Genomic DNA, 15,034 nt, shown 5'->3' with positions numbered 1-15,034 from the left:
AGTTCTGTAAAAATACAGTTTTAAAAGTTTGTTCAAGAATTTAGTAGATAATGATTTGCTCCAAAACAATAGCAAATTATTTTATCTAATTGCCTCCGAAATTTTTATGAATTAAAGGGAAAAATGTTCGATACGTTCCCTCTCTTTAACTGTTGCCCTGATATTTGTGTATAATGAACAATTATTTGAAACATAGTACTTATGTATTTATGTAAATTTTCTTGTTATTTTTTTGATTTTGTTTTTGTTATTTTTATTTTAATTTTAATTGTTTTTTTGGTTTTGGTGCCGACACTTTTAAGGAATACATACATATTTCTAAAATAGGTGGTTATTGTATATAGACTTTATACATTTACATTTATATTTGTTTGTATATATATTTATGGACATTGCTAATTTTACAGTATAGACCAAATAGAAAATTTTGAAAAAAAAAACCAAAATTTAATTTCATGTATTTTATGTACAATATATACATACATATGTATAACGTTATGCATGTACAAATTACGAGTATGTGTCTCGTACATAGTGATTCCTAAAAATAGGAAAACATTTTTCATTTTGAAATATTGTAATGTTGATAGAGAAAAATTATTGTTTTTATAAATTTTTAAAAATTGCTAAGCACATATAAATATTTTTTTTCCTTAATTTTATTAAATTCACTATACAGGAAATAAAATTGAATTTAGAATTTGAATTTAGCAAAATCATTTCCATTTCAAATTTTAAATTAAAATTTATTGTATAATTGAACTGTAATTGTTTACAAATTTTGCAAATGAATGAAAGTCCTAATCTTCTATTATTTTTTTTATTTTAATATTATTGCCTAAATTTCCTAAATATCTTACCCTATTAAAAATTTTTTTGTTTCATTTTTATTCTGATTAAGTAAACAATTAAATTGGATAATAACAATTTCAGGGAATAAATTTTTCTTAGAATGTGAAAATTAAATAAAATAATTCTAAAATAATGAAAATGTAAATAAATCTTCAATGTTTATAAAACAAATTTGATTGAAAAGCTCTCAATGATGTTAAAAAAAAATTACTTGTAATTTGGGTTAATCTGCAATTAATTACAAAAAAGTTTATTAAACTATTCCAGAAAATTTTACCTATAACGTAAAGCTGGAGAGATAAATGAATTAATTAATTAGTTGTCGTAAAATCATCAATATCCTCGGTTGATCTCAAAATATCAAATTTTCATGTAGAATAAAATGTATGTGGGCATATTGATACGCTCACAAAAATTTGAACAAAGTGAATAAATTTTGTATACATTTTAGAAAAAAAAACAAGATATATGCAATAACGAATAATTCTTCTCACTCGAAAATTACATTATACAAATATATACCCAACATTACAGCTGCATTGCATTACTCAAAATTACTTACATTCATATACCAAAATATTTTAAATATTGCATACATTTAGGATGAAAAAAAAAAAAATGAAAAAAGTGTTACATAATGAACAGTTGAATTGAACAACTAAGTAGTGAGTTAATGGAAATAATTACATATTTTGATGGCATGGCATTTACTATTATTAATTTTTTGCTTTTATAGGAATATGCAGAGAAGCTTGTAGTTTCGGATATATAACGCATCGAAAATTCCGATTTTACAAATTTGGAGAGGTTAGCGAGATAGAACAGAGAACAGAGTGAAACGAATGAACAGAGTGAAACTAATAATAATTTTTTTCCAATTTGTTTTTGGAGCCGTGCTGAAAATTAAATTTCCATTTCATTTTCATGTTGATATTTATAAGTTAAATTTCTATTATTTTAATAATTAATTTTTGTAAAACTATCAAATACCATGCTACAAATTCTAAAATAAAAATTTTTTAGTAAAGTTAATTAAAATGTGCATATACAAATGCCATCCTGACCTTTTGTGTTGATGCCAAAGAAAAATTTTTAAATTTTCAAAAAAAAAAATAAATTTTTACATAATTAATATTTTCACAAATAGGAAACTAAATATAGTGTAACAAAAGTTTCTTCAAAGTTAATTTTAAGAAAGTTTAAAAAAAAATGTATAAAATGAGTTTACGTTTTTAAATGAGCAAGCTAGGTGAAAAATTCTTTTAAATTCAAGGTAGTTAAGTCGAAATTTTTGAACTGTACTAAAATTTAGCTGAGAACCTGTAGCTATAATTTTTCAATATATCTTAATTAATTACATTGAATAAGTGTGCCATTGACAATATTAGTACAATCTTTCCGATTTTAAATAAAAACTTAATTAAATGTATTTATAGAAAAAATATTAAGGGACAAGATGTAAATTGTACAATTCTTATATATTTTTTTAAAATTAATATTATAAGAGTTTTAAAGACAAAGAATAAATTAATTTTAAAATATTTAATAGGACAGTTAATAGGTCAATTTTCGTAATTTATAAACTGTACTTGAAGAGTATTGTAAACTCACCATTCCATTTATAATGTCACAAGAAATAGATCAACAAAATATATAATTTGTGAATTTTGAACCAACAAATGTCGTAACACATTCATATTGATTTCTTATAATGATAAATGGTATACCTTTAAACAAAATATGATTAAATCACAGAAACCCTTTAAATATTATTTATAGGAATTTTATTATATGGCAATTTTTACCAAGAAGTGATTTCAAAAATTCTCATTGTAATTATCACTATTGTAATTATCGCTTTCTTGCTATAGTCAACTCGCTTTCTATTTTCGTTCTTTTCATTTTTTGTTTTCGAACATCTGAATTCTCATTACATAAAAATATTAAGTAAATAAAATGAAATTGCATCTTCTTAACATTTAAATTTAAATTTTAATTTAATATTTGTTTTATAAAAATAAAATATATATAATTATATACATTCGAGTGTTTATGTGTATAGAAGACTCTAACGAAAATTTATGATATAACAATGGACGTAAGTGTTATATTTTACTCATACAACTCATTAACAGCATTTTAAAAATTAAAATTCGTACTGAAAAACAGCAACAGCAAACAGAAAAATCGACATTCAAAAATCAAAAAGGCGAATAAAAAAAAATTTTTGCAATAATTTTTGCATCCTTTTGTTTTATTTTTTTCTCGTTTTTATAGTTTTTGCATGCATATTTATTTTATTATATAAAATTTAAAATACAGAAAACGAAAAAATTTTAAAATTATTACAGCATTTGCCAAAAAAAAATTATTTTTATTTTAAATAAAAAAAAATGTTTTTTTTCTTCTACTTTTCTTATTTATTTTATTATTTCTCTTTCAGTTCAATTACTTTTTTTTGCACTCACAAAAAAAAAAAAACTAAAAAATTATATAAAATTTAAAAAGATTTGCCAAATAAAATGCTTTTAAATCATTCAGTTCGGTCGAAGCGGAACCCGTCACTTTCGTTATAGAAAATTTCCCAAGAAATATAAGAGAATAAAAAAAAAATTTATTAAAAATTTTCACATTATAATTTTGATTTTGTCTACATACACGCCTCATAGTGTCATGGCTCTTCACTTAAATTTCATCAATTTAAAAAAATTTTTCTTTTTAATTTTTTTTTTAGAATCAACGATATTCAATTATTATTATCGCATATAATGTGTAAAAAAAATATGCACAAAATCTCATTAAATATTTGACATATTCGGTCAAAGAAATTGAATTGCAGCAGCTCTAAACCCTTCTGATTTCTTAAGGAATTTTTAGATTTAGATACGATTTATTCGGTTTAAAAATTGCAGAATTTTAATTCAAATATTATACAGAATTTTATGTTTCCAACAGTTTGAACTCTCCAAAATGGTATATTCGGGCGTTTCGAACAATTTTCAAAATAAAGGCCGAAATTGCATATTACATAAATTTCATAAATTTCTTTATAAATCATTTAATTAGTAATTCATATCTAGAATTCTAATTAAAAATTATTACTAGTTAGTTAGGAAGAGGAGGTGGCACCCTCCAAAACTGTTACACAATGCTAGGCCAGTCGTAGGCCCTTCGACCTCCGTCCACGACTTACTCCTCTTGCGCATCTATCCACGACTCAAATTGTTTTCTATTGCGCATCTATCCAAGTTATTACTAAAATGACATCTAGTGGCAAGTATAGAGAAACTGTTAACAATATTAAAACAATTACTAATAGATTCCAACTAATATCTTGGAAAATGGCCTTTATTGTTAAAACTTTTTGAGATTTTGTACCATATACCAAAATATTTGATCCATTCGGAAGTATATTATTTAAATAGCAAATAATATATAAATGAACAAGAATAATAATGAATAGTAAATGTAAAATTAAGTTAAAAGCGTGCTCTCTAACATAAAAGTCATTAATTTTGCTTGATTTCGAGTCAAAAATTATTGAAATTTTTCATTTTTTTTCAAATTTATTTCGGTTCTTACATTTTATTATGAAGAGTAAAATATTTATATAAAAAACTGCAACATTGTATAAAATTGTTTCTTAAAATTATGCAAAAAAACAAAAAAAAAAAATGCGAGGTTATTTAATATTTTATTGAAAATAAAAGTGAGAAACAAAAACGAAAGAGAAATTTGCATAGAATTTATTAGTATAAGAGAATATTGTAGCCATAAAAATAAAAATTCATAAGTGTATTAGATGAGGCTGCATATTTCCGAATTTTTTATAAATAGTCTTTAGAAATAACAAGGGGATAAACTTGAATATACGCATAAGATGAAGATATATTTTACTTTAATCTTCGAAAGTGAATAATCTAATTTTGAATTTTTTTTTTACATATGAAGAAATTCAATTGTCTGGACGATCAGAATAGATTTTTGACTTTCGAGCGATGCTCTTAAATCCCTTATCATCCATGTTATAAATTACAGAATTTTATGGCACAATAACATTGCAGAGTTTCCTTTAATTATTTTGAATACACTTCAAGTTAAAAAACAAAAAACACTATTTAATTTGCGGCTCTTTGTCTGCTTAGAATTTATATTTCGACTCTATATACTCTTAGTAGATATAATAATTTGTTCTAAACTAATTCTTGACCCCAAAGTTACTCATACTATAATTATAATTATTTTTATACCCTACATGTTGAATTTAGATTTGCTAAATTCATTATTTAAAATAATTAATTATTTCTTGTACAAAAAAACAAAAATTAATTGCTCGAGAGTTGAATACAAAATTATGTTAAAATTTTAATTTTCAAATTAACAATTTAAAATGTACAAAACTTACCTTATTTTCTAATTTATCATTTTCAGTCTTCAATACATTTCGATCATTTTCGATTTTTTCTAATTTTGCTCGTAAATTTTGTAATTCATCATTAGCAATTTTAAGTTGTTCTTCAGTACGATGAACATTTAATAATGGTGTAACACGGACTAAAAGACGCCACCAAGGCCAATCACGCACAGCCATAAATGCTCTTACATTACGTTGAATACATCGTACAGCCAATTCCTGAAATAAAAAAGATTTCATTTGAAAACACAATATAGTCTTATATAAAATGAAAATTAAAAATAAGAAAATTTTTCATTCAAATCTAATTAATATGTATATGTATGCATGTATGTAAGTGTATATACATGTAAAATTATATCTAACAGTTTATTATTTGTATATGAATCAATGAATAACAATATTTATGCGTTACTTACTTGAACTCTTCTATGTGAAACTCGTCTTCTTGCTAAATAACCACGACAATATGATTGTAATTGAACAATTCTATCTGAAAGAAGTTCATCACGTTTTGCCTCTAATTGGCTTAGAACACCAGAACGGAAAAGTACCTAAATTATAAAGAAAAAAGGATAATAAAAAATTAAGAGTTTTATTTTAAAATAATTGGAAAATAAAATTATGTTTATTATTTTTGATCAGTAGTTGATTTGTTTCTTAAGATCTTGTTTAATTTCTGTATGTGAATAAGAGTATGTATTTGAAAATTGGAAACTGCATGTAAATGCAAAATCATTGAATTCACATCCCATGGACAGATGAAAAAAATTGCATGAAAAGATCATTGTCGAAACTTATTATTAGAAATATTAAGTTATTTTGTAGTTTAAAAGATTTTACTCAGCAGTTAATCTCTTTGAAGTTATTTAGAATTAGTAATAATGATTCAGTCAGAAAATTAAATAAATTATAGTCATTTATTTGTCATTTAATTCGAATGCTTGTTGATAAAGATTAATACAATATACTTAATATTTAATTTTAGTTACAATAGTTATTGAATGTTGAATTAAAAAATCATTTACGAAAATTTGACATTTTTGAACATTGTTCAGCGTACTCCATTAAAGAGAAGAGACATAACGTTACCAAATTGCACACATTAAGGCATTTAGCTAAATGAACGCGTAGTACGTACTACTTGTGCCAAAATTTTCTCATACCCGTACATTTTAAATCAAGTGACTTACGAGTAAATGAGTAATATTCGATTTAGACAACGGACACTTTTTTGAAAATTTTTTATTTTTTTCAATTGTCAAGTTGATCTGCTTATTGTCAATTCACATTTTTAAAACGCGAAAATATATATGTAATAAGCACGAAACTTTTTCTGGAAAATAATTTCGATATTTAAAAAAGCAAAAAATTTTATACCCTTATAAAATTACACATAAATAACATTTTGACATTTATGCCAGACTACACAGACTATATTTGTACCTTCGTATGCTACGCACTCATTTAGTTAAATCCCTAACTTTACAATAAATGTAAAGAAGTCTTTAAGGTATAATTAAACGCGTTGAACTAATCTTAATTTTATAACTTAAAAAGGTTAGAGGATCGATGTGAAATATTAATCTTTACATTTTTTAAATTGAAATACTAATTAAAATCAAATTTGTGTTTCGTATTTACACGGTAACTCAATCTAAGTAAATAATAATGTGTACAATTACTTCAAAAATATTTTCAATGAAATATCCATTGCATACAAATTCACAATAAGTGCCTATACTTTAAATATCTTTCAAATCATTTAAAAATCAATTAACGGCAACACTCACTTCAACTTAATACTTGTTTCGTTTTATAACAATTTAGTCTTATTTTCATGATTTGATTTTAAAATATGAGTTGGATAACAAAAAAAGCCTAATTAGTCTAATTTCTTTCAAATGAAAATATTAAATCAAATGCAATGGAAAATGATTAATACAGAAAGTGTCATGATAACCAATTGGAAATTAAATTGATGGTGCACACTAAATATTTATTTGAAAAGTTTTTCAATTTCAACATTGTTGTTGTTGTTGTTACATCAATTATTTTGTGTCTAATAATGAAATTTCATTTTAATTGACAAGCCTTTATTTTTATTTTTTCTTTGAATTTAATTGAATTTTGACAAGCATTCCTGTCATATTTTTTATTATTTTCTTCGAATTAAAAAGAAAATATTTTTTTGTTTTTATGCACTTTTTTGAATTGTTTATTACTCTTAAATGCTTTAGTGACTTAAAAAACGTGATTTGTTTTTAATAAATAAAAACGTTCCCCATAAAAGAATTTCCATTTTAATGCAAAACGCATTTGAAATTTTAATAAAATTTATTAAGAAATAATGAAAGTTTTGGTAACATTTATGGGCCAAACAATTTTAAATTTGAGTTTTAAATTTATTTTTTTATAAAAGAAATGCGTTTATATTGAATAAATTAATAAATATATAAAAATATAAACATATATATATATATGTATATGTTTATATATTTGTGTTATACAAGAAATATTGTTTTGATTTAATTTAAGATAAAGAAAAATTTTCTTTAAAAAGTTTATGACATATTCCATAAACATATGTGATGATTGTTATTAGATTGAAAGACTAGATATAAAATAAAAGATGATTATGAATTTTATAAGATACGTTGGAATTATAATCAAGATATCTCAATGCAATAAGTAAATAAATAAGATAAGATAATTCAAATTATTTTTAAAAAAAAATGTAAATGATTTAAGTTAAAAAAAAAAAAATTTCAAAGCGAAAGTTTTTTAAAAAGTGTTTACACTAAATTAGTGTTGTTGATTCGAAAAAAGGCTTAAAACATAATTGTATAAGTATATGTGTAATTACATTAACAATATTTCAAAGTATAAATTGTTTAGTGCAGTAAAACACCTGTAAACAAGACCCCGGTAATAAGCTCTTTAAAAATAACAGTTCCGATATAGCCGATGTGTTCTTTTCTAAGTATTTCCCAAAAAAATTGAGAAAACTTACGCAGATATGAAGAGAAAATCATATGAAAGATTGCTATTTGACAACTTAACTCTAAAATTTTGACAATTTTGAATCCAATTTCAGTACACATTTAGTATATACATATATAATTTAGAACACAAATAATTTTATAAAAAACATGAATGTCAAGGAAGAATGAATGACAGATGTCAATCGAAACTTCAAAAATTTGACATTTGAAAAAAAGTCAAATATTAGAATTTTGTAGAAATATCTTAGAAAAAATTCTATAAAAATGTGACACTAAAAAAAATGCTTTCCATACAAAGAGTGGCCATTTTGAGAATAATTGGATCAGTTCTACTTGATTCCACCAGTCAAAGAGTAAAACTGCTAAGAAATATTCAAGAATTTTGTTTTTTAAATTTAGGACTTTAAATTGTTGTCCAGTTTATCCGGATTTTAGTGTAAATAAATTTTTCCTAAATTATTAGTTATAAATATTGCATGCCGTGAATTTCTAAAATATTAATTCAAAATTCAAAAACATATCACGCATAAAACCTCTTTTTATTTATCAGAAAAATTACCTATACCTACCATTTTCTTCCTGCTTTTAATATTGCATAAGCATTATAACTTTAATTGCAAATAATTGAAAATTGAAGGAATCTAGTTTAATATATAAGATTTTATAAATTTTTATTTCCCTTCAAATAGAAAGGCAACATGCACATAACGTACATGCATACAAATATTCATTAAACCATCTTTACAATTTTTTTTCCTCGAATTCCATTTATCGTGTAAAAGTAGTGATAAATTTTTAATACCTTACTAACATAACTTGCCATAATTTTAAAAACAAACTACTGAAATACCATAAATAGCCTTATCAATACATAATGATGGCAATATTAATTTCCTGATTATAACTTGGAAAAATTTTCATATTATAAAGGAAATGTTTGCATAATTACATTAAAAATAAAAAAATTTCTTGTTTTGTTACATAATTAATCTCTTAACAATCTTTAAATGTAGAGTAGTAATTATAAGTGTGTAAATAATATGCAGAAAATAAAACTAGTTAATATCAATTGAATATTTAATTATTATTTAAGTAGATTTAATTAAATTAAGCAGGCTTTATGTCATAAAATAAATAAATTAATTAATTGCATTTTAATTGAGTTGCAGACCTATAATGACGTGTCGTATATTATTTGGGATAATTTTGCATCAACAAAACTAAAGATTATTTTGGATTAAGTTGTATAAAAAGAAAATTGTGTATAAATAAAACAAGGCTACGATAATTAATTTTGTAAATTAATGTGACCACATTTTTTAAATATTTTTGACAATTTCCAAAAACAAAAAATAAAATAAAATTTCCCAATTAAATGGCAATTTATTATTGTGAATTCATTTAACCTATATATATTCGCGTACGAATGTATATAAAAAATGAAAAATATTTCATTGTAGTATTAAAAAATGTTTCAATATTAAAATTCCAATGAAAATTTGTCAAATATAAAATTTACAATTTTTAAGTATTGTAGAATTTATTTGTTCCCTCCCGAAATTTTATATGCAAATAATATTAATACGAGTATACAATTCCGAACAAGTGATTGAGCATGATGAAGATGTGAAATTAAAGCCCTATATTAAAAAACTAACAATTGCATCCTTTCTATAGTGTACAATTATTCCCGTCGAATAAATTTTACAAATATAATAATGTTAAATTATATATTCCAAGTCCATACATACATATATGTATAATTATTCATTGTGAACTAAAAGACAACGAATTGCAAAAAGGAAAAATGTAGAAATGCTAATAAGCATCTATAAAAAGAAATTTTTTTTGGAATTGTTTTAAAATATAAAAAAACCTACGTTATATACTAGCTTCCCTATACAATTTAAAAAACCACTAACTAAACTATTGAATTCCTATTTCCTTTAAAATTTATAAATATGAAACTTCCTATATTTATTTTTTTTAATTTCTCAATTCACAATTAACTGATTGACTATTGTCATATGGAATTTCAAGCTATCCCGGATGTTTTTAATAGTTTTAGAAACAATATACAATTAATATAATTATTTTAAATGCTCTAAGATTTATAATTATATAATAAAACTATAAGCAAACCATTTTAAATGCTTAAATTCTATAAAATATTAATAATTTTTTTTAATATAATATTTATAACCATAATTGGAGTAAATAATAAGAGCAAAAACCATGAAATTAAGTACAAGAATAAAAGTTACAATAAAAGAAATTTTATGGGATTTTGCTATTCAGTTAGTATGTATACATGCTAAGTGTACATATAGCAAAATTTTTCATACCCTTTCTTAAAATAATTAAAAAAAAAATTCAAAATAGCTAAATTTTCATATTGAAAGAATTTAATGTCAAAAAATCCGAATTGACAATTAAACAGTAAATGAAATATAAAATAAGAAATGTCACCAGAATGTATACAAAAAATGCCATTAACCTAATTCTGCCATTTCATTGTCAAAATTGTTAATTCGAATTTTTTGGTTTTTTTTTTTTTATTTTTTTTTTTGTAATGTGATAATAAAATTTAAAATGAATTCCTTTATATCAAATATAACCCGGTTCTTTTTATGATTTTAGTACAAAGAATACTTTAAGTTCGACGTTAATACAAATCGAGAATCTCATATTACATAGTAAAAATAAGGAAGAAAGATGAAAATAAAATTTATTGACAGAATGTCTGGCAAAATGGAAACCATTCCGTGGCATAAAATTAAAGACAAAATTTGGAAAAGAAAATTGTTTTCCTTTTCGCTTGAAATTTGATTAAAGTGTTGTATTATGATTTATTAATGAAGACAACTGTCAAATAGATCTTCAAAAATACTTCAATGGTATCAGCTTGAACTGTTGTTATAGAAAACAAACAATTGCTTTAGAAAACACTTTTAAGAATTTTTTTTATAACCCTAAAAAGCGTTAATTTACAAGTTTATCGCAAAATTGACATATGACCAACACTATCTACTTATCTCAAACTTTACATACAACAGCTTGCATTTGTTTCTATGTTTTCATCGAAATTATAACATTTTTATAATGTATAACAGATATAAACATGCTAAAAGATATTGTTAATATAAGAAGTTCGCTGACAAATAAGTAAGTCATATTGACATTTCTATTATCACAGCATATTGCTTCTAATGTATATGTATTGTATATATATAAAGCTATTTTGCATAAAATTAATTTTTTCTTTTAAATAATTCGTGACTAGTATACAAGGTTATTATAATTGTATAAAGTAAAAAATAAAAGGTGTAACAATATGTTGCCTTTTTTCTTTAAATTTTTTATTAGAATATGCACCTTGTTTACAAAAAAGAATTCTTTTGAATTTTCAAAATATGGGTATGGAAGAAAATATGTTTTTGTAATATTACCGTTATATTTTTGTACAAAATTTACATATTACATATATGTGTATATCAGTAGTACACATAAAAATTAAATATAAAAAAATTCTAAACAATGCAACCGGCATGAGCTCAAATAAAAACTTTCATTTATTTCTGTATGTAAGTGCAATGGCATTTACAAAGTGAAATTTAAATTTTTGTTATACAGTATGCATATAGGAATTCCCTTTTTAACTATTGTTGTAATTTTTCTGAAATATTTCAATATTCCCATTAAAATATTTTGAGTGAAATGCAATTCTAAATGTTATTTTTTAATTTGACTGTAGTTACCATAAATTATTCAAATTAAAATAGGTTTTGTGAGAATACAAAAAGTGAATTAATAAATTTGATATAAACACTTGCATATACTCATATACATGAACCAATTATGTATATAAATATAATTATAAAATTCAATTTTAAAAATATTTAATTTTAAATTTCTTCTAAATAAGGATGAAAAATTTTTAATATTTTCAATTCAGAATGAAATCATTTAAACCAATGTATTCGAATTCTTCTTGCCTATAATTGAAATAATAATAGTGAAATAAATTAAGAATATTATTATAAATTATTGAAACAATGACCCGCTATATAATAGTTTCCTCTCTTTATCATAATATTATTATTGTATAGACCTACTCTAAATTTATTTTGAATGAAAATTTGTTTAGATATTAATAATAGTAAAAATAAACCAAATAAACAATGCTATACACAATTATATTTGAATATGGTCTTAAAGATATGAAATTTACCACAATAGTGAATTAAAAAATAATTAAAAATATTAATTTTAATTACAAAAAATTATATTGAAAAAGGTATTGTTACTCACTGGTCGCTAGTGTTTCGTTAAAATTTTGTTTTTATTTTGGCGCTCCATCTTATACTTATTCGAGAGTAATCGAGAGTAATTGAGAGGAAAGTTGAAAAATTTTATGTTTACTCTTTCAATATACAAAATATTCAATTTATCTACTAAAACAAATGTCCGACATTCCTGTCACTCTTTTACGATAATTATGATACGTCCGTTCAAGAATTACGAATTACAAGTGAATGAATAGTAATCTGCTCAAAACATAATTTTGTGAATTATTACAAAAAAATCTTATATTGTGAATTGTTAATACTCTTATTTGGTTGGCAAAGTGTAAAAATAGCAAAATAAAAGAGAATTCAATCGAACGTTATTCTAAAGTAGAATTTTAAATTAATGAGTATGAGCAATTAAAATAGATGACAGCTACCAATTTTTAAATAAATTTTGACAGCAACCTTATTCATGATCGTGACGTCTGAAGCAATATACTTCTTCATGTTTATAATTGCCTATACTTTAAGAAATATATTTTTTCTGATTTGAAATATATTTTTGTGTATCATTGAAATTACTGCAAATATTAAAGTTAAAACTGCAAATATCATATAGTCATCAGTAGTGGTGTGTATACAAATAAATATTTTCATTCAAGAACAATAATTATTAAAATGCAAATTCTCTAATATAAACTTTGTAGTTGAGAAGAAAACCAGTTTTTATATGGAGAAAAATATTCATATAACATTCTTTTATATTGACGGCAAGGCAAGGCAATCTAAATTTAATCTAAATTATATAATAAAAACTTGAATAATATGTGAGTAATTAAAAGTTGACTTCTAATTTATTAAATTTTTCTTAATAATTTGATCATTTTTACTGTAATTAACTTTGCACTAACAGAGAATTTAGTAGTACAAAAAAAAAATGCAAAATCATATATTTATGGAATGAACACGGTTAAGATACAATTTCAATATTTTGTTATAATAATCCGTAATTCCTTAATCCCCCTTAAATATTCTGAAACAATACACTTAAGTTAACAAAGAAATTTTAATAAAAAAAAATCTCTTTAAATTTAGTCAGAATTTAAGTAAAAATAATCAAGTTCAAAGTCATGAAAATAACTTGTACATATTAACATACATGTACATACATACATATGGTACATATTTTTAAACATTCATATTTAATTTTTTACCAAAAAAAAAAAATTTGCAATGCCATTTATATTTAACTAACAATCAAAAATTTCAATTTTATGGTAAAAACCAAAATTGAAAAACTTGTTTTGAATTTTGTTTTTTTGTTGTCTTTTCTTATTAATTTTTGTTTTTCTCACAGTGGCGACCAAAGTCATATAATAAAATTACAATAAATTATAATAGTATGTATTTAATTTTAACTAACGAAAATCAGGTTCAATAGACAAACTATCGATTTTTTTTGTTTAATGTACTTTTAACATAGTTACATTTAACATAGTACTTTTAACATTATTACAGCTTATACTCGTACTAATTGCTATTTACCTTTACTTTTAATCCAAAATATCTGAATCTACCATAGCATTTTTGTGTTGGAGCAAGCATATTTCCAAAATGTGCGGTTGCAAGCTATAGTGTAATACATATTTGAATAATTAAGGGGGATTCGTTATGGGTAATTATTTAAAGCGGCTGTCATTAGTTTGCTGTTAAAATTAGAATTTATTTACCATCTTATATTTGATATAACAATTAGAATAACTTCATGCTCTTAAAACATTCTCTTTATTTTATTTAAAACTCAAAATCTTGCCAATGTGAAATTGGTACTTACATACAACCGAAATTCAAGCAATATTTTGATTTTGTATTGGAATCTTACAAAAATACTGATTACAGTGATGCAAATCAAATCAGAATGATATTATTTTGGCAAATATGATTTATTAAATAATAATAGTGAAATTTCTATATGTGTATACCGAACACTCCATATAATTATAATTTCTATTTAGATGGGCAATTTTCAAAGCAAAAACATTCAATTTTTGCTTTGCCAAGCACTTTAAACATAAATATGAGATATTTTAGGTTCATTATAGAGAGATTTAACTGTATTTATAGAACTATGAGTTTCAATAAGTTTTGCATTAAATTCACGTTAAATTCGAATATTTTCTTAGAAATAATATTAAAAAATTGGACTTTGAAATTTATCAAATCGGTTTAAATCAATTCTTTAGTTATGTTCTCTTTCAGTTTTCTGGCAAATAGCCATATATCTGTAGAAGGATTTGCTTTAGAAATATTTGTAAATATAAAAATACAACTGTGGAAACTATATTCTTTAATGTTCCAAACTAATCGAAAAAAAAACTCCAAAACAAAACCCAAATTTCTAAAAGTTTTTTTTTTACATTACAATATATGCTGGGGTCTAAATATTTTCTACGGGAGAGCAATAATACAATAGG

The 15,034-nt window shown here is 23.0% G+C and overlaps 1 protein-coding gene across 2 annotated transcripts in view; it reads right to left on the bottom strand.

The window, feature by feature from the left end:
* LOC129608163 (unconventional myosin-XVIIIa) overlaps window positions 1-15,034 on the bottom strand; it is a 229,151-nt gene that overhangs the window by 46,543 nt on the left and 167,574 nt on the right. For both annotated transcript variants that reach the window (XM_055519494.1, XM_055519497.1), the window contains 2 exons: window positions 5,686-5,820; window positions 5,258-5,485 (listed from right to left, as the gene is read on the bottom strand). In XM_055519494.1, the coding sequence (XP_055375469.1) occupies window positions 5,258-5,485; window positions 5,686-5,820 (363 nt within the window). The remainder of the gene's footprint in view (window positions 1-5,257; window positions 5,486-5,685; window positions 5,821-15,034) is intronic.

This window comes from Condylostylus longicornis, unplaced genomic scaffold, assembly GCF_029603195.1.
Source record: "Condylostylus longicornis isolate FDR11 unplaced genomic scaffold, ASM2960319v2 ptg000030l, whole genome shotgun sequence".
NCBI lineage: Eukaryota > Metazoa > Arthropoda > Insecta > Diptera > Dolichopodidae > Condylostylus > Condylostylus longicornis.
This window is presented reverse-complemented; position numbering and strand designations above follow the sequence as displayed.